Source organism: Pan paniscus, chromosome 16 (genome assembly GCF_029289425.2).
Source record: "Pan paniscus chromosome 16, NHGRI_mPanPan1-v2.0_pri, whole genome shotgun sequence".
Classification (NCBI taxonomy): Eukaryota; Metazoa; Chordata; class Mammalia; order Primates; family Hominidae; genus Pan; species Pan paniscus.
Window position 1 is genome coordinate 51,248,997 of NC_073265.2, and position 19,642 is coordinate 51,268,638.

The 19,642-nt window shown below is 37.0% G+C and overlaps 2 protein-coding genes across 10 annotated transcripts in view; both read right to left on the reverse strand.

Moving 5' to 3' along the window:
- VPS13C (vacuolar protein sorting 13 homolog C) overlaps positions 1 to 19,642 on the reverse strand; it is a 205,126-nt gene that overhangs the window by 131,941 nt on the left and 53,543 nt on the right. For all 9 annotated transcript variants that reach the window (XM_034938865.3, XM_034938864.3, XM_055098860.2 and 6 more), the window contains 3 exons: positions 14,140 to 14,202; positions 5,268 to 5,397; positions 2,184 to 2,278 (listed from right to left, as the gene is read on the reverse strand). In XM_034938865.3, coding sequence (XP_034794756.2) covers positions 2,184 to 2,278; positions 5,268 to 5,397; positions 14,140 to 14,202 — 288 coding nt within the window. The remainder of the gene's footprint in view (positions 1 to 2,183; positions 2,279 to 5,267; positions 5,398 to 14,139; positions 14,203 to 19,642) is intronic.
- Positions 2,718 to 5,261, reverse strand: LOC134728418 (ubiquitin-conjugating enzyme E2 K-like). Its single transcript, XM_063597103.1, has one exon. It carries the CDS (start codon positions 4,728 to 4,730, stop codon positions 4,128 to 4,130), a length of 603 nt encoding a protein of 200 aa, XP_063453173.1. The 5' UTR covers positions 4,731 to 5,261; the 3' UTR covers positions 2,718 to 4,127.

A 19,642-nucleotide genomic window follows, 5' to 3' on the forward strand; every position in this document is an offset into this window, starting at 1 on the left:
AGGCAACCGGTGCTGTGTAAGGAGACAGCTATATGGACAAAAATTGAATCTTAACCCCAACTTCACACCATACACAAAAATCAATTTTAGATAGACCATAAATCTAAATACATAAAGTAAGACAATATAAAACTTCTAGAAGCATAGTTTCATGACCTTGCAATGAGGAAAGACTTTTAAACAGGACACCAAAAAAGCATTAGCCAAAAAGGAAAAGATTACTAAAGAAAATAAATATTATAAATAAGAAGTCTAGCCATCAAAAGATATTATTAATGAATGAAAGTGGGGATGGGGGGAGTGGTGGCTCACGCCTGTAATCCCAGCACTTCGGGAGGCCAAGGCAAGCAGGTCGCTTGAGCTCAGGAGTTTGAGACCAGCCTGGGCAATGTGGCAAAACCCTGTCTCTACAAAAAAAAAAAAAAAATACAAAAAATTAGCTGTGCATGGTGGCACATGCCTGTAATTCCAGCTACTCAGATGGCTGAGGCAGGAGACTCACTTGAACCCAGGAGGCAGAGGTTGCAGTAAGCCAAGATCATGCCACTGCACTCCTGCCTGGGACAGTAAGACCCTGTCTCAAAAGAAAAAAAAAAACAGAAAATGAAAATGTACTTCACATTGTGTGCAGACAGACTTGCAACACAACTAAAAATGAAAAGCCAACCCACGTTGTTGGGGAAGATATTAACATCTAACTAGCAAAGGCCTCATATCCAGAATATATAAAGAATTCCTACAAACCAATAAGAAAAAAAGACAACCTAATAATGAAGAAGAGACTCAAAACCCACTTTCATAAAATAGCATATCTAAAGACCAAAGACCAATACATACATAAAAAGTGCAAAACCTCTTTAGTCATCCAGGAAATGCAAATTAAAACCGTAATATTACAATTACTTTTGCACCAACCTAATAATACTACTATTCATCCCCATTTAGAATGGCTAAAATTTAAAAGATTGATAATGCCAAGTGCTGGTGAAGATGTGAAGCAATAATTATCCTTGCATACGGCTAGCGGAAGTGTTTTCCACATTGGAAAACTATTTAATATGGTCATATCCTATGACTCAGCAATTCCACTCCTCAGTAAACGTTATCTTACACATCCACACTAAAAGACAGAAGTTCAGAGCAGCATTATTCATGATAAACAAGAAACAACCCAAATGTTCATCAACAGTACAAATAAATAAGATGTGGTATTTTCAAATAACTGAATCCCATACAGCAATGAAAGTTAGTAAAATACATCTACTGCAACAACAGGGATGAATCTCACAAGAACAAAACTAGAAACAGAAAATATATATTTTATAAGGCCATTTATAGAAAGATTAAAAATATGCAAAACAAAATAACAGTGTTGGTAGTAAAAAACAAAAAGAAATAAAAGATATGATTACCATAAAAATCAAGGTAACGGTTACCTTTGGAGAAGCAATGATGGGGGATGTAGGGACTTCTAAGGTGACAGCAATATTCTAAATCTTGACCTTGATAATAATTGCACACCTGTTCCCTTTTTAGTCAATCAAATAGGCAGTACATTTTGGTTTTGCTTACTCTTTTATATATGTTATGCTTCACAAGTTGAAAAAAATTTTTTAAGATAAAATTTTTTTAAGATTCAATTTAGCACTATAATAAGTACTTTTGTCAGGTTATTCTTATGTTCACTAAAACTACTTAAATCTAAAGTTGGAGGCTGGGCACAGTGGCTCACCCCCGTAATCCCAGCACTTTGGGAGGCCAAGGAAGTCAGGTCACCTGAGGCCAGGAATTTGAGACCAGCCTGGTCAACATGGCAAAACCTCGTCTCCACTAAAAACACAAAAATTAGCCAGGCAGGGTGGCAGGTGCCTGTAATCCCAGCTACTCAGGAGGCTGAGGCAGGAGAATCACTTGAACCCAGGAGGCAGAGGTTGCAGTGAGCCAAGATCACGCCCCTGCACTCCAGCCTGGGTGACAGAGCGAGACTCCATCTCAAAAAATCAAATAAAATAAAGTTGGAGAGAGAATTTTAATTGGTAAAACCTGACTGAAACATTCAACCATTAAGTAGCAGAGTGGAATTAATAACATTTTTATTACTTAAAAAAATCAGTAACTCTAATCCAATCCAATCTAATATAGTACAATGAGACAAAATTCCTTTAAGCCACTTAAATAATTACCTGCTTAGGTAAAGTTAGGTTGTGGGTACTCTCACTATAACCAATGGCAGTGAAGAGTTTATCTTTTTCCTCTGGAGTCATAAGGTCATCAATAGCTATGAAAAAACAACATTTTAAGAAATTAATTGCTTCCATTTTACAAATATAACTAAAAAGACTAACCAAACTAACAAGTATCCTAAAATCAACAGACACAAATGCTAAAGCAAAATTAGCCAGGTAATATCCTCTAATATACTACAACTTTGACCAAACATATTCTATTTGCTTGCTAAGGTCAAGAAAAGGCAAAGAGACACCATTAAGGAAATTCAGTTCTAATATATGGGTTTTAGAATTCCCTAAGTATTTTATTTTATTTTATTTTATTTTTTTTTTTATTTAATAATGGTTCTTTTATTGCTTCTAGTATCAAGATTATTGAGAAGTCAAATGAAGTTATGCTGACGTTATGATTCAAAAATTATCTTCCAAACATTTAACGATTATAATTTAAGATAAATAACACTTAAAGAAAGCAAACCTTTTATAATATGACTTTCAATATACAGCCTTACTTTAATTCAGTCTGATTCCATTACATTTTTGTTATTTTGTATTGGTCCTAAAAATTTAAAAAGAATTGTATTTCTATATATAGAACTGCCTGCATAAATCCACTTCAACCTTCATAAAATGGTTACATTAGTGTTTGATCTTGCAAAACTAATAATTTTCAAACTTTTGAACTTAGAATGAAATGTAAATTTAATACAAATAGTCTGACTATGTACAAGAGAAGGTAAAGTTTTCAATTCTCGTATTATCAGAAACATCATAAAGAAAGCTAGATTTATAACACACTTCTATTCCTATGTGCATCTGAAGTATGTACAATAAAATACCAACACAGCTTTCATGTGTCAATAGGGGAAGTGCAAGCAAGAATGACTTGAAGTATCCAATAAAGCAATCTCTATAGACCCCAAAATCAGGCTAAAAACTGCAAACAGCTGACTGCATCCTTGCCAGTTCTCAAAGAAAAATTTCATCACTAAAAAATAGGTGTCAAATTCACTGAAAAACTAAGTTGGGTTCTTTCATTAAACCTGGGAATAATGTAACATCAAGTATTTACTATTTTTGCAAGAGAAATAAAATCGGCAGTTCCATTTTTACATTACTTAGGAAAAATTTAAGAGTGTTTGAAGAACTGGGACAAGACATTCCAAACCTACGACCTAAAAATGAAGCAAGGGATACATACTGTCCTTCAGCACATTTCCCCACCTAATACAGAGAAATTTACCATTAGAATATTAGCTGTGTGTGGCAAGGCGGGGGTGGGGGTGGGGTCGGGGGAATCAGACACTATGTCCCAGTCTGTTGACAAGGACAAAAAGGCTCTGAATAGGTCACCATCTTCAATTCTGAATAAATTTCATATTTAAGAATTCTCAAATGCTTAAAATGGTGGTCTTTTCAGCTACCCATCCTAAGAAGTCAAGTACAAGCATGCAAGTAAATTCACAGGCACAGAGGATCCATGTTAAAAACAGTTAAGGTAGCTGTGATGCAACACCAACAATTTGAATGGCCCTGACACACTCAAAATATTATCTTAATTATTCAACAAAATCCTGAAGCAAACTCTTGCTAGTCTTGGTACACTGCTAAACACTAAAGTAGCCTGTTTCTTCCATGGTTTTAGCTTAGCTCAAGGAATTTTTACACTATTAAGAAAAAAAATTAAAGTATTTCCCCTTTTTAAATTTACACAGACGTTTAATTAGCTTTATTTACAGAGCAGGGATTTTTTTTTTTTTCAGTCTCCAATGGTGCCTAGATAACATCATTAGGCAAGAATGCCAGTTTAAAAGAAATCTATGCAGAATCCTAAAAATAACAGATGTTGGTGCTCCTCAAGAAGAGGCAAGCTTGACTGTATCAGCAGCTCTCTATGCCTCAGTTACTCAGAAGCAATTCTGTTGCAGTCTCTACATCCCATGATTTTGAAGACAAGGCCACTATTACTGCATTCCTATCAAAGCCCATAGCACATAGGTTTTCTATTTTTTTGGTGTATTCTGGACTAGAAACTGGTGCTACAGCATACACATGTGCCCAAAGTCGAGCTGTCTGTTTGAACATTTCGGGATTTTGTTTGTACTGATTTGCTACTACAGCATCCTGTGGATCATCTGGCTCTGCAGCTGCCAATAGTGCTTGCAATGACAATAATACCGTGCGGAGAGTCATTGCAGCTGCCCATTGATCTTTCAGGATATCCAAACAAATAGCCCCTGTGACGGAACTAATATTAGGATGCCATATTTTAGTGATAAACCGGACCTTAGGGGGATTAAATGGGTATGTTTCTGGTATTTTTATCTCTAGTTGGTATCTTCCTCCTTCATATGGTGTGTCTGGAGGTCCTGCTATTTCTCCTCTTAATTCTGTAAAATTCTCATCTACAAGATCTACTTTAATTTGATTTTTGCTCGTCTCCTCGCTCTTCAGCAGCTCCTTGAACTCCCGCTTGATTCGCTGCACCGCGATGTTGGCCATGTCTCCGCCCGCAGCTGATTCGTACCCGCCTCCTCCGCCACCGCTACGACCACCGCCACCGCCGCCACCTCTTCCTCCACCGCCTCCTCCCTCGGCGATTCAGACCTGAGCACACGAACACTGCCACTACCACCCTGGCCGCCGCGCTCCCTTCAGTGTGGAATCACCTCCGCGCCCGGCCACCAAAATGGCCTAGAATTCCCTAAGTATTTTAAAACTTAAGTGAAACTTGTAATTGAATATCTATGCAAAAGGTAACAAAAAATGCTAAATGTTGAGATCTTTAAATTTAAACATTTTAAATTTGACATAAATATTATTTCACAAACAAAAAAATCAATGTTTTATTTTAGTCTAAGTTTTATTTTAGATAAACACAGGAATATTCCAGCCTGATGTATTTGCTTATATATTTACTATACTGAGGTAATTTATTTCAAATGTATTTCAAAATAAAATTCAACAGGGAAGATATAATTTACATAGTTTTTTTTTTAACTTAACACTGTACAATAAATTATTTGACTTGGAACTTACTTTCAGGAATCAATGATTCTTCGTCCTTTTTCTTAGACTCTTTCTTACCCCAAAACCCACTAAACCAGCCTCCACGTTTCTCGCCTGTGTCAGCAGACTTTTTCCTTAATTTTTGCCCAGACCGAATCACCTAAAAAATAAAAATTAAAAAATTTACTTTAAGAATGTTGCCCTCTTCATTTTCAGGTGTAGCCTGGGAAAAAAACAATGGTTCTTTTTTTTTTTAACGCTACGTAACATTGCACCAGTCAAGATCGTAAATGATGCTCACAACATAATTTAGTTAAATGCAGTCCCCCTATTAGTTTATTAATACTTCTCACACCAACTGATAGCATTTTGATGAGGCTGCATGTTATGAGCAATATAGTTAAGGTTTCAAGTAAAATATTTCTAAGCAATGTGACTTCCAAATTCTTCCAAATTTTTAAGTTAAGAAGCCACCAGAACTGCATGTTTATAAAACGAAAAGTTCCTTGAAAGGGAACACACCCAAAAAGTATTAATTTAAAACAATTATATTTCAGAATTCATATACAAAGCTGGCTTGCTAACTAGGACAGTGGCAGAAGGAGGGATATAAATTAAAATAGTCCTTAAATCTAATTTCACCCTCTTTTCTCAACAAATCCTGACTTGATTTTCTATCGCTCCTTCTCTTTGCCCACTTTTCAGAGAAATATGGATGAATAACCAAAAGGCAGAATACAGGGATAAACAAAATAAAGGGGTAAGTAATTTAGATTATATGTTCTCATTCCCTGAATAAGTAAATTTCAATAATTTTTCCACTTAAAGTATTTGAAATTGGTAGTGAATCGGTAACATATTGTAAGCCTCTGTGTGTAATAAAAAGTGGAATAATACAAAAGAGAAGATAAAAGTAAAGAGTTGAATTCTATAGTAAAGAGAATAGGTTTGATTGGTGAATGTAAAGATTAAGGATGGGCAAAATGTTAAACTTTTGTCACAAGCTAGGGATGAGTATATACATTTTCAAGCCCTGTTTGAAACTGCAAGATGAAAGTAAATGACAAATCAGCTACTGTGGATACCACAGCTCAGTGGTATTCAATCCTTGCTGCACAAAAGAATCATCTAGAAGCTTTATGAGAAAAAATGCCAAAGCCAAAGCCCGACCACACAACAATTAAATCAAATCTTGAGAGAGTGGGTTCTGTCTCAAGAGAGAGGTATTTTTTTTTTAATTCCCCTGGTGATTCTAACATGCAGCCAAGGTTCAGAACCACTGAGATGACAACAAACTAGTTTCCTTCAACAGCAGAGATCATGATAAAGGGAATTAACTGCTTCAACAGTTTCACAAGTAGATAAAACCGAGCTTTTTTGGAAATGACACCCAATTAAATGTGTATCATCTGAGTTTTTCCACTTTTAAGAATCTTCTATGAATTCTTTTAGGGAAAATGCAACCAGAAACTTCAAGTTTGAACCTCTCTTAGATACTGAGACTTAATAAATAGATGAATTCATGAACAGTTTTTACAAATCTAAAAGCAGAAAAAGCTAAAAAGCATTTGGATATTTTATCAACATCTCTTTTAACCAAACTGATAGCTTTAAGTTTTAAAACGGCAGGCACTAAATTGTATTTTTTCATTGTTACCATATTCTTAGCTACCATAAAAATTATTCTTTATAAAAATAGATAATGCTTTTTTTACACTTTGGGGTAAAGAAGCCATTTTATTTTGGAAAAAAAATTAACTGAAATTAACCTTTTTAAAATATCCTAAGAGACATCAAGATAGTATGGCGACAAACCCCAACATTCAACTTCCTCCCAAATCTCTACTTAAATATCTGAAAACCTTTAAAAGAAAGATAAAGCCATTATTAGCATTAGCGTTGAAATCTTAGTTAAAGGTGTGATCAGCATGCTACAAATTTCAAGGAATTTAAAAATAAACTGAAAATTTTACACATAATAAAGAGAAAAAGAGATGAATTCGTAGGAAAGCACACAATCAAAAATACTAATTTCAAACACAGAAAGGCTATGAAGAAAATGAAGTAACAAAGAACAGTGAAGAAAAGTTTTCCTACGTTTGTCAATTACCATTTTAAAATAAATAAGAATTAATATTTAAAAATATGAGAGCTGTCACAGAACTATACACACACATACCAATGTCAAATTCTTGGTTTTGGTATTGTACTATATTATGTAGATGTAAGCACTGGGAGAAACAGGTGAAGGGTACACAGGACCTCTGTGAACTATCTTTGCTACTTATTGTAAACCTATAGTTATTTCAAAGCATATATATATATATACACATATATATATGAGACCAAAAATAAATAAAAATATACAAATGAGACCTAAGATGAAGATGGATGCAGAGCGCTTTCCCTTTTCCTCAATTACCCCCTTGTTGCCTTCACTTCCTTCTCTGTCCAACTAAGTTGCCCATGGTAAATAACTTCAGCCAATCCTCCGCCTACATTTTAAACTCCAGCCCTATGTACTTTCCATTACAATGAAAAAAATCAATGTTAGATAGGTCAAATTGCCTTCTCTTCTACGTCCATCCTTCTTTGTCTACTGCATCCCAATATTAGTTCTCTTTCTTCACTTTTTAAGCAACTGTAGCTGGTACTAAGAATACACATTTAAGCTAAAGCAACTTAAGTCGTGGAGGATTGAAATTGTTTCCTCCAGTGATTCATTCCTCTCTTTCATAGGAACAATCCCCAGCAGTAGCAAATACCTTTTAAAATATTCATACTTTCTGACCTAATAACTTGTACCTTGGGGAATTTGCCTGTGAGAAAATAAGGGATGTTTGAGAAAATGCAGAGATAAGGCTATTCATTGTAGAGTCACTTACAATTAAATATAGCCAGTGAGAAACAGTGAAGCAAATTCTGGTATATGCTCAGAATGGAATACTATTCAGCTATCTTTTTTTTTTTTTTTTTGAGACGGATTCTCACTCTGTCACCCAGGCTGGAGTGTAATGGCATGGTCTCGGCTCACTGCAACCTCCACCTCCCGGGTTCAAGCGATTCTCCTGCCTCAGTCTCCCAAGTAACTGAGATTACAAGTGTGTGCCACCACACCCGGCTAATTTTTGTATTTTTAGTAGAGACAGGGTTTCACTATGTTGGCCAGGCTGGTCTCAAACTCCTGACCTCGTGATCTGCCCATCTCAGCTTCCCAAAGTGCTGGGATTACAGGAGTGGGCCACCACATCGGCCTCTATTCAGCTATCTTAAATGATGTCAGATAAATGATTCTGCTGACATTGAAAATGGATACAATTTTTTTAAAGAAAGAAAAGCAAGTTACAAAACCTTCTCTTGACTCCACACTGTCCACCACTTACTGCTCCATTTATCTGCTCTGCTTACAGCAAAGAATCATACTGTTCCTACTCATTGTCTCCCATTCCCAGTCGTTCATGCTCTCTCATTCCTATCAAGCTTCTGCCCACATTATTCTATAAAAATTGCTCTTAAGTTACTTCTTTATTACTAATTTCAGTGAAAGTTTTAGTTCCATGGTGGCATAAGCCCTCTTCAACCCAAATAAAACTTCTGAACAAAATATAAAAAAGATCTACCCGAGATTTTGAAAAGTAAGCAAAGCAGGCAAACAGTAGAAGGGGTCACAATTTGGAGAAGTGACCTGCACAAGAGTGAGTTTTCCATGACGTTTGTTTTTCTCACATGTTGTGCCCACCCCATTCCACCCCACCACCATAATCTCCCATTTCTAATGTTCTTGCCCTTGAGCATGGGCATGACTTGCAACTAGTTTCTAAACAATAAAATATGGCAAAGGTAATAAAATATACTTGATTCTGTGTACAATGTGTATGTTATATACATAAAACTTTAGTGACCATCTTGCTGCAGTTTCTTCTTTTGAAGAAGAAAGCTGCCATGTTATGGTTGTCTATGTTGGGAAGCCCATTAGGCAAGGAACTGAAGATGATATTTATAAGCTGAGGGTAGCTCTAGCCAGAAATCAACAAAAAGCTGAAGCCTTCCATTCCACAGCCACAAAGAGCTAAATTCTGCCAAGGAAAGTGGATCCTCCATCAGTCACGTTTCAGATACCATAGTCCCAAACCAACATCTTGCAATATTTTAAAACCTTAAGCAGAGGACTCAATTAACCCATACCTAGACTCCAGACCCAGAGAAACTCAGAGATAATAGCTATGTGTTGTTTCAAGCCACTACGTTTGTTATACAGACATAGAAAACTACTATACATGGCTCTGCCCTGAGCAAGGGCCTCACCATGGAGCAGAGCAGAGGAACATGGAGCACAGTTGCACAGGCAGCTAAAACCCTGAGAAAAACTCCGTATTTCCGGCCAAGGAACCAGTAAATGGAGTTCATGAAGGCCAGAATGTATGTGAGAAAACCCTGGCAGGGAAAGAGCTGGAGAAGGGGATATCTCTTAATTCTGTATATGAACCCGTCCAAATCTCAGTCTAATACAAGCTTTACATATGTGAAACTAACCCAAACCAAAGTAGCAAAGGTCTTAGCCACATGAACTAATATGAACCATCTGCACAAGTCTCAAACTAACCCCAGTAATATTCACGTGTAAAACAAACTCAAACTTACATACCAAAGGTTTAAAGAGCTGAACTGAAATCTGAACCACCATCCACAGAAGGCAAACACAACTTAGATTCACAACTTAACTAGGTTGTACACTAACACAAAATGTCAACATTTTCCAGAGGATTATAACAAGATCCAGAGATTATATAATAATCACAATGTCAAAAATACAATCCAAAATTACTTGACATATGAAAACAAATAAAACTGAAAATGTAACCAATTCTCAAGGAAAAGATAATCATCAGATGCCAATAATCAGATAACTTCGATGTCTGATAGCTGGAACTATCAGAGAGGCACTGTAACTATAGTACATGACATAAAGGCAAACACACTGGAAATTACTAAAAAGATTGGAATCTTCAATAGAGAAATGCAAACTATAAAAAAAAACTCAATAGTAATTTTAGACCTGAAAAATATAATATCTGAAATTAAAAACTCCCAGGATGGGTTCAATAGCAAAATGAAGATGACAGAAGAAAGACAGAACTTGAAGATAGATCAACAGAAATTATCTAGCCTTAGAGAGAGAAAAAAGATTGCAGGAAAAAAAAAAGAACAGAGCACCAAAAGGTCTAAATACACACACACACACACACACACATATATATATATTACATACACACACATATATCTTATATATGAATACATATATCTTATACATATGGGTGTTTTCATCCTTGCCTATATATTTTACATACATATATATATATATATGTATAGAATATAAAATTAAGAGTCCAAATAATCAAGAGTGCAAAAGAAGAGAATAAAAAGAAATTGGTGCCAAAAAATTACTTGAAAAACGTCATGGCTAAAAATATCCCATATTTAGTAGGTTTAATGTTCAATTCTGTCCTATCTTAGTTAAAAAATCAGGTGCATCTGTCACAGTTGATCACTTTCTCTTCCTTGAAATTCTTTCTTCACTTGAATTTGAAGGTGTTACATTCATACAGCTTCCCTATTACAACTCTGGCAATCCCTTTATGGTCACCTTTGCTGGTTCTTTCCCATCCCTCTGATTGTAACAATAGAAGCTTTGGATCTTTGCAACTCTCCTCTTCTCTAGCTATTCTAATTCCTGAGGTGATCTCATGCAATCTCATGGTTTTAAAGAAATCCATGTGCTGACCCTTCCTACATTTCTATATCCAGCACAGACTCCTCTTCTGAACTCCACATAATTGCCTACTCCACTGCCCCTCTGAGGTCTAAGAAATAGCTAAAACTTAATAGGTCCCAAACTGAACTCACGGTCTTCTCTCATCTCACTCAAGCTTGTTCTCTCCCATCTTCCCCCTCTTATTTGACAGCAAATCCATCCTTCCAACTGCTCCAGGTCAAAATATTTAAAGGCATTTTTTACTCTCTCTCCTACAACTCACATCTAGTCAGTCAGGAAATACTGGCTGTACCCTCAAAGTATATCTAGAATCTGACCCTTTCTGATCACCTTTATTTGCAACCATTCTCAGTAAAGCTACTATCACCACTCATCTCAACTATTTCAATAGCCTCCTAACTGCTCCCCCTGTCTTCACTCTTGCCTTCCTTCCTACAGTCTGCTTTCAAAGTAGCCAGGGTGAATTTTAAAACTTATGCCAGATCATATCACCCTGTTTCAAAACCTACTATTAGTTTCCCAATTCAGAGTAAGAGCCCAAATCCACACAATGGCTTGTAAGATGCTACACAATCTGGCAATCTCAACTCCCACGAGCAGCCCTCCCATTCCTCTGCTACCTTACTTCTCTGACCTCATCAACCACCACTCTTCCCTCTCTCAGGACTCCAGTTAGTTTCCTGAATGAGCCAGGTATGTTCCAACCCCAAAACCTTTAAGCAGTTACACTTTATTAATTCTGCCTGGTTATACCTTTCCCTTAGATATCTTTCTGGCTGATTGCCCCATGATCTTCAGGTCTTTGCTCAAATGTTTCCTTGTTAGTGAGGCTTTTCCTGACAACCCTGTTTAAAACTGCAAATCATTATCACTGACTAGCTTCAGTGCTCCTTATATTCTTTCCTACTTTATTCTTATTGAAGTACTTATTAACCTTGTCCCCTACAATATAAATAAAAGATTTTTGTCTGTTTTGTTCATTTATGTAGGCTAATGCAAATGATAATGACAATGAAAAAAATCACGTGTTTAGTAACTGCTATGTGCCAGGCACATAATCATTTAAGTGTTTTATATGAATTATGAGGTACTCCTAATAATAACCCTAAGACATAGGTACTACTAATTAATCTCATCTCGCAAATCAGGAAACTAAGGCACAGAGGGGTCAAATGGCCCAAAATCATATAATTAGTAGATGGCAAAGCTGGGATCAGAATCCAGACCATCTGACTCCCAAGTCTACACTTTTAGTCATAATGCAAGCATAACAGACACTCAGTGAGTACTTGCTAAATAAATGAACAAGTGTAGAGATGACCCTTGAACAACATGGGTTTGAACGGCATGAGTGCACTTATACAAGGATTTTCTTCTGCCTCTGCTACCCCTGAGACAATCCTCCTCTTCCTCCTCCCACTCCTCAGCTTACTCAATGTGAAGACCTTTATGGTGATCGAATTCTACTTACTGAATAGTAAATATATTTTCACTTTCTTATAATTTTCTTAATAACATTTTCTTTTCTCTGGCTTACTTTATTGTAAGAATACAGTGTACAATACATATAACATTTAAAAATATGTGTTAATCAACTATTTATCAATAAGGCTTTCAGTTAACAGTAGGCTACCAGTAGTTAAGTTTTTGAAGAATCTAAAGTTATACACAGGCCAGGCACGGTGGCTCATGCCTGTAATCCCAGCACTTTGGGAGGCCAAGGCGGGTGGACGACCTGAGGTCAGGAGTTCGAGACCAGCCTGGCCAATGTGGTGAAACCCCATCTCTACTAAAAATACAAAAATTAGCCGGGCATGGTGGCACATGCCTATAGTCCCAGATACTCAGGAGGCTGAGACAGGAGAATCGCTTGAAACCTGGGAGGTAGAGGTTGCAGTGACCCAAGATTGCGCCACTGCACGCCAGCCTGGGCAACAGAGCAAGACTCCATCTCAAAAAAAAAAAAAAAGAGAGAGAAAGTAGTTATACACAAATTTTTAATTGTGTGGGGGCTTGGCCTCCCTAACGTTCAGTTTGTTCAAGGGTCAACTGTATATGCCTTAATCTCATTTAAAAGTATGAGTAAGTACATGGACATCTGTAACTATAAAAAGGACTAAAAGGATATACAGAAAGGTATTAACAGTAGTTACTTTTAGTTTCTGAGATGAGTGTTTTTGTTTTATTTATCTATATTTTCTAACTTTTCTACAATGAGTTATATTGCATTTGTAATTTTGTTTTCATTACCAAAAAGTCATGTTACAGAATCTTAGAAATGACATGGAACACTGCGCATAAGGCATCAATAAACAAGCAGTTATAAAACATTATCAGTAGATCATTTCCAATTTCAGAAAGAAAGGAAAAAAAGGAAGAAAGTGAAGGAAAGAGGAAGGAAGGAAAGCAGAAAAGAAAGATGAGAGGGAGAGAAGGAAGAAGGAAGGGAAGGAAGAGGAAACAAAGAAAAAGTAAAAAAAAAAAAAGGAGATAAAAAGCATAAATACGCAGGTATATAAGCATGGGAGAAAAACTGATAGCCAAAATGATCACAGTGGTATTCTAAGTTGTCAGGATTATAGATGTCTTTTATTTACTTTCTTCTTGGAGTTTTTCAGATTTTTCATTATAAAATTTTCTAAGTGGCCAGGCGCAGTGGCTCACGACTGTAATCCCAGCACTTTGAGAGGCCGAGGTGAGTGGATCACCTGAGGTCAGGAATTCAAGACCAGGCTGGCCAACATGGCGACAACCCATCTCTACTAAAATTACAAAAAAAATTAGCCGGGCGTGGTGGCACACGCCTATGATCCCAGCTACTCAGGAGGCTGAGGTAGGAGAATCACTTGCACCCGGGAGGCAGAGGTTGCAGCGAGCCAAGATCACGCCACTGCATCCCAGCCCGGGAGACAGAGCAAGACTCCATCTCAAAAAAATAATAATAATAAAAATAAGGTTTTTTTTCCCCTTCATGTTAGTGGCTTTTTTTCAGTACTCCAGTTTCTTTTCTCCTGAGACTAAATTAAGCAATAAAAACCTCACCTCGTGAAACTTCAATTTCTTGATCCTAGGTTTAAAAGCGGGCATTAACATGTTTAAAACATAAAATCAGCTAATAAAAATGATTACCTCAACTTGTGCTTGTTGCCTTGCTAAAATTATGTTAAAAACATCTAGAGTCTTCTCCAAGTCCTGTAAAAAACAGAGGCACTTGTAAACAAGAAATTTAATCATTAGATAAAAGAAATTTTTCTTTCATGATTTCTAGGCATATCTAGTCCATTATCAGTACCTGTGACCTAATGAAAGTATTGGTATAAATTTGAATGTATTCTAGACTTTTAAATTTTTTAATTTTTTACAGTAAGAGAAAATAAGTTTTCCAAGAAAATAAATCCTCATTAAATATAGTATGAAAATAATTTTTCTGTGAGACCATTATAATTAACACATAGACATAAATGCACATGAAAACAAGAATATTTAGGAAGGGGACTTGTTTTACATATCATCCTTATGATTCTTACTTCTAACTCCCCCCATTCTTATCATTACATAGCCATTGTACTAAGGGTGGCATTACAAAACACATAATATTTAAGAATGTAAAATTCTGCAAATCAATAATTAGGCTAAAGTAGAAACTGATTTGAGGCATTTATATAAAAGTACGTGGGGGAATCCAACATTAACCAGGTGACCTGTGTTCCAAGTGCTTTATGTGCTGTCTCATACAATTCTCACCACTCTGTAAGACAGATATTGTTACCATTTTATATATGAGAACACTAGACCTGAGAGTTTGAGAAACTTGTGTCCATAATCAGAAGGACACTTGGTAAATATCCAAGTCAGTACTTGAACCCAAATCCATCTGACGCCAATAACTACGCTTTTTCTAATATTTCACACTGGTGATTGTGATATACTTCAGAAAAACAGGAATTCAACTCATTTTTCACATTATGAATCATTGCTAGAAATAGTTCTATAACTGAAATCAGAAGACATTAAGCAAATTATGTATCCAGTGTGTTTCTACCTTTTATTTTTTTGATTATTTGTTTGTTCATATTTACTTTTTTATTATTAGTATACTTTAAGTTTTAGGGTACATGTGCACAATGTGCAGGTTAGTTACATATGTATACATGTGCCATGCTGGTGCGCTGCACCCACTAACTTGTCATCTAGCATTAGGTATATCTCCCAATGCTATCCCTCCCCCCTCCCCCCAACCCACAACAGTCCCCAGAGTGTGATGCTCCCCTTCCTGTGTCCATGTGTTCTCATTGTTCAGTTCCCACCCATGAGTGAGAATATGCGGTGTTTGGTTTTTTGTTCTTGTGATAGTTTACTGAGAATGATGATTTCCAATTTCATCCATGTCCCTACAAAGGACATGAACTCATCATTTTTTATGACTGCATAGTATTCCATGGTGTATATGTGCCACATTTTCTTAATCTAGTCTATCATTGTTGGACATCTGGGTTGGTTCCAAGTCTTTGCTATTGTGAATAATGCCGCAGTAAACATATGTGTGCATGTGTCTTTATAGCAGCATGATTTATAGTCCTTTGGGTATATACCCAGTAATGAGATGGCTGGGTCAAATGGTATTTCTAGTTCTAGTTCCCCGAGGAATCACCACGCTGACTTCCACAATGGTTCAACTAGTTTACAGTCCCACCAACAGTGTAAAGGTGTTCCTATTTCTCCACATCCTCTCCAGCACCTGTTGTTTCCTGACTTTTTAATGATTGCCATTCTAACTGGTGTGAGATGGTATCTCATTGTGGTTTTGATTTGCATTTCTCTGATGGCCAGTGATGGTGAGCATTTTTTCATGTGCTTTTTGGCTGCATAAATGTCTTCTTATGAAAACTGTCTGTTCATGTCCTTTGCCCACTTTTTGATGGGGTTGTTTTTTTCTTGTAAATTTGTTGGAGTTCATTGTAGATTCTGGATATTAGTCCTTTGTCAGATGAGTAGGTTGCGAAAATTTTCTCCCATTTTGTAGGTTGCCTGTTCACTCTGATGGTAGTTTCTTTTGCTGTGCAGAAGCTCTTTAGTTTAATTAGATCCCACTTGTCTATTTTGGCTTTTGTTGCCATTGCTTTTGGTGTTTTAGACATGAAGTCCTTGCCCATGCCTATGTCCTGAATGGTAATGCCTAGGTTTTCTTCTAGGGTTTTTATGGTTTTAGGTCTAACGTTTAAGTCTTTAATCCATCTTGAATTGATTTTTGTATAAGGCGTAAGGAAGGGATCCAGTTTCAGCTTTCTACATATGGCTAGCCAGTTTTCCCAGCACCATTTATTAAATAGGGAATCCTTTCCCCATTGCTTGATTTTGTCAGGTTTGTCAAAGATCAGATAGTTGTAGATATGAGGCATTATTTCTGAGGGCTCTGTTCTGTTCCATTGATCTATATCTCTGTTTTGGTACCAATACCATGCTGTTTTGGTTACTGTAGCCTTGGAGTATAGTTTGAAGTCAGGTAGTGTGATGCCTCCAGCTTTGTTCTTTTGGCTCAGGATTGACTTGGCGATGCGGGCTCTTTTGTGGTTCCATATGAACTTTAAAGTAGTTTTTTCCAATTCTGTGAAGAAAGGCATTGGTAGCTTGATGGGATGGCATTGAATCTGTAAATTACCTTGGGCACTATGGCCATTTTCACGATATTGATTCTTCCTACCCATGAGCATGGAATGTTCTTCCATTTGTTTGTATCCTCTTTTATTTCATTGAGCAGTGGTTTGTAGTTCTCCTTGAAGAGGTCCTTCACATCCCTTGTAAGTTGGATTCCTAGGTATTTTATTCTCTCTGAAGCAATTGTGAATGGAAGTTCACTCATGATTTGGCTCTCTGTCTGTTGTTGGTGCCTAAGAATGCTTGTGATTTTTGTACATTGATTTTGTATCCTGAGACTTTGCTGAAGTTGCTTATCAGCTTAAGGAGATTTTGGGCTGAGACGATGGATGGGGTTTTCTAGATATACAATCATGTCATCTGCAAAAAGGGACAATTTGACTTCCTCTTTTCCTAATTGAATACCCTTTATTTCCTTCTCCTGCCTAATTGCCCTGGCCAGAACTTCCAACACTATGTGGAATAGGAGTGGTGAGAGAGGGCATCCCTGTCTTGTGCCAGTTTTCAAAGGGAATGCTTCCAGTTTTTGCCCATTCACTATGATATTGGCTGTGGGTTTGTCATAGATAGCCCTTATGATTTTGAGATACATCCCATCAATACCTAATCTATTGAGAGTTTTTAGCATGAAGGGCTGTTGAATTTTGTCAAAGGCCTTTTCTGCATCTATTGAGACAATCATGTGGTTTTTGTCTTTGATTCTGTTTATATGCTGGATTACATTTATTGATTTGCGTATATTGAACCAGCCTTGCATCCCAGGGATGAAGCCCACTTGATCATGGTGGATAAGCTTTTTGATGTGCTGCTGGATTCGGTTTGCCAGTATTTTATTGAGGATTTTTGCATCGATGTTCATCAAGGATATTGGTCTAAAATTCTCTTTTTTGGTTGTGTCTCTGCCAGGCTTTGGTATCAGGATGATGCTGGACTCATAAAATGAGTTAGGGAGGATTCCCTCTTTTTCTATTGATTGGAATAGTTTCAGAAGGAATGGTACCAGCTCCTCCTTGTACCTCTGGTAGAATTCGGCTGTGAATCCATCTGGTCCTGGACTCTTTTTGGTTGGTAAGCTATTGATTATTGCCACAATTTCAGATCCTGTTATTGGTCTATTCAGAGATTCATCTCCTTCCTGGTTTAGTCTTGGGAGAGTGTATGTGTCGAGGAATTTATCCATTTCTTCTAGATATTCTAGTTTATTTGCGTAGAGGTGTTTGTAGTATTCTCTGATGGTAGTTTGTATTTCTGTGGGATTGGTGGTGATATCCCCTTTATCAATTTTTATTGCGTCTATTTGATTCTTCTCTTTTTTCTTCTTTATTAGTCTTGCTAGCAGTCTATCAATTTTGTTGATCCTTTCAAAAAACCAGATCCTGGATTCATTAATTTTTTGAAGGGTTTTTTGTGTCTCTATTTCCTTCAGTTCTGCTCTGATTTTAGTTATTTCTTGCCTTCTGCTAGCTTTTGAATGTGTTTGCTCTTGCTTTTCTAGTTCTTTTAATTGTGATGTTACGGTGTCTGTTTTGGATCTTTCCTGCTTTCTCTTGTGGGCATTTGGTGCTATAAATTTCCCTCTACACACTGCTTTGAATGTGTCCCAGAGATTCTGGTATGTTGTGTCTTTGTTCTTGCTGGTTTCAAAGAACATCTTTATTTCTGCCTTCATTTCCTTATGTACCCAGTAGTCATTCAGGAGCAGGTTGTTCAGTTTCCACGTAGTTGAGCAGTTTTGAGTGAGATTCTTAATCCTGAGTTCTAGTTTGATTGCACTGTGATCTGAGAGATAGTTTGCTATAATTTCTGTTCTTTTACATTTGCTGAGGAGAGCTTTACTTCCAAGTATGTGGTCAATTTTGGAATAGGTGTGGTGTGGTGCTGAAAAAAATGTATATTCTGTTGATTTGGGGTGGAGAGTTCTATAGATGTCTATTAGGTCTGCTTGGTGCAGAGCTGAGTTCAATTCCTGGGTATCCTTGTTGACTTTCTGTCTCGTTGATCTGTCTAATGTTGACAGTGGGGTGTTAAAGTCTCCCATCATTAATGTGTGGGACTCTAAGTCTCTATGTAGGTCACTCAGGACTTGCTTTATGAATCTGGGTGCTCCTGTATTGGGTGCATATATATTTAGGATAGTTAGCTGTTCTTGTTGAATTGATCCCTTTACCATTAAGTAATGGCCTTGTCTCTTTTGATCTTTGTTGGTTTAAAGTCTGTTTTATCAGAGACTAGGATTGCAACCCCTGCCTTTGTTTGTTTTCCATTTGCTTGGGAGATCTTCCTCCATCCTTTTATTTTGAGCCTATTTTTATCTCTGCACGTGAGATGGGTTTCCTGAATACAGCACACTGATGGGTCTTGACTCTTTATCCAATTTGCCAGTCTGTGTCTTTTAATTGGAGCATTTAGTTCATTTACATTTAAAGTTAATATTGTTATGTGTGAATTTGATCCTGTCATTATGATGTTAGCTGGTTATTTTGCTCGCTAGTTGATGCAGTTTCTTCCTAGTCTCGATGGTCTTTACATTTTGGCATGATTTTGCAACAGCTGGTACCGGTTCTTCCTTTCTATGTTTAGTGCTTATTTTTTTTATTTTTTATTTTATTTTATTTTTTTCTTGAGAGGGAGTTTCGCTCTTGTTGCCAGGCTGGAATGCAATGGCAGATCTGGGCTCACTGCAACCTCCAGCTCCCAGGTTCAAACAATTCTCCTGCCTCAGCCTCCCGAGTAACTGGGATTACGGGCGCCCGCCACCACGCCCAGCTAATTTTTTGTATTTTTAGTAGAGACGGGGTTTCATCACGTTGGCCAGGCTGGTCTCCAATTCCGGACCTCAGGTGATCCGCCCGCCTCAGCCTCCCAAAGTGCTGGGATTACAGGTGTGAGCCACCATGCCCAGCCGTGTTTCTACCTTTTAAAAGGGAGTAGATAAGACCTCTTCTTTCCTGAGAAGTAAAAGCTGTTTTTTTGTTTT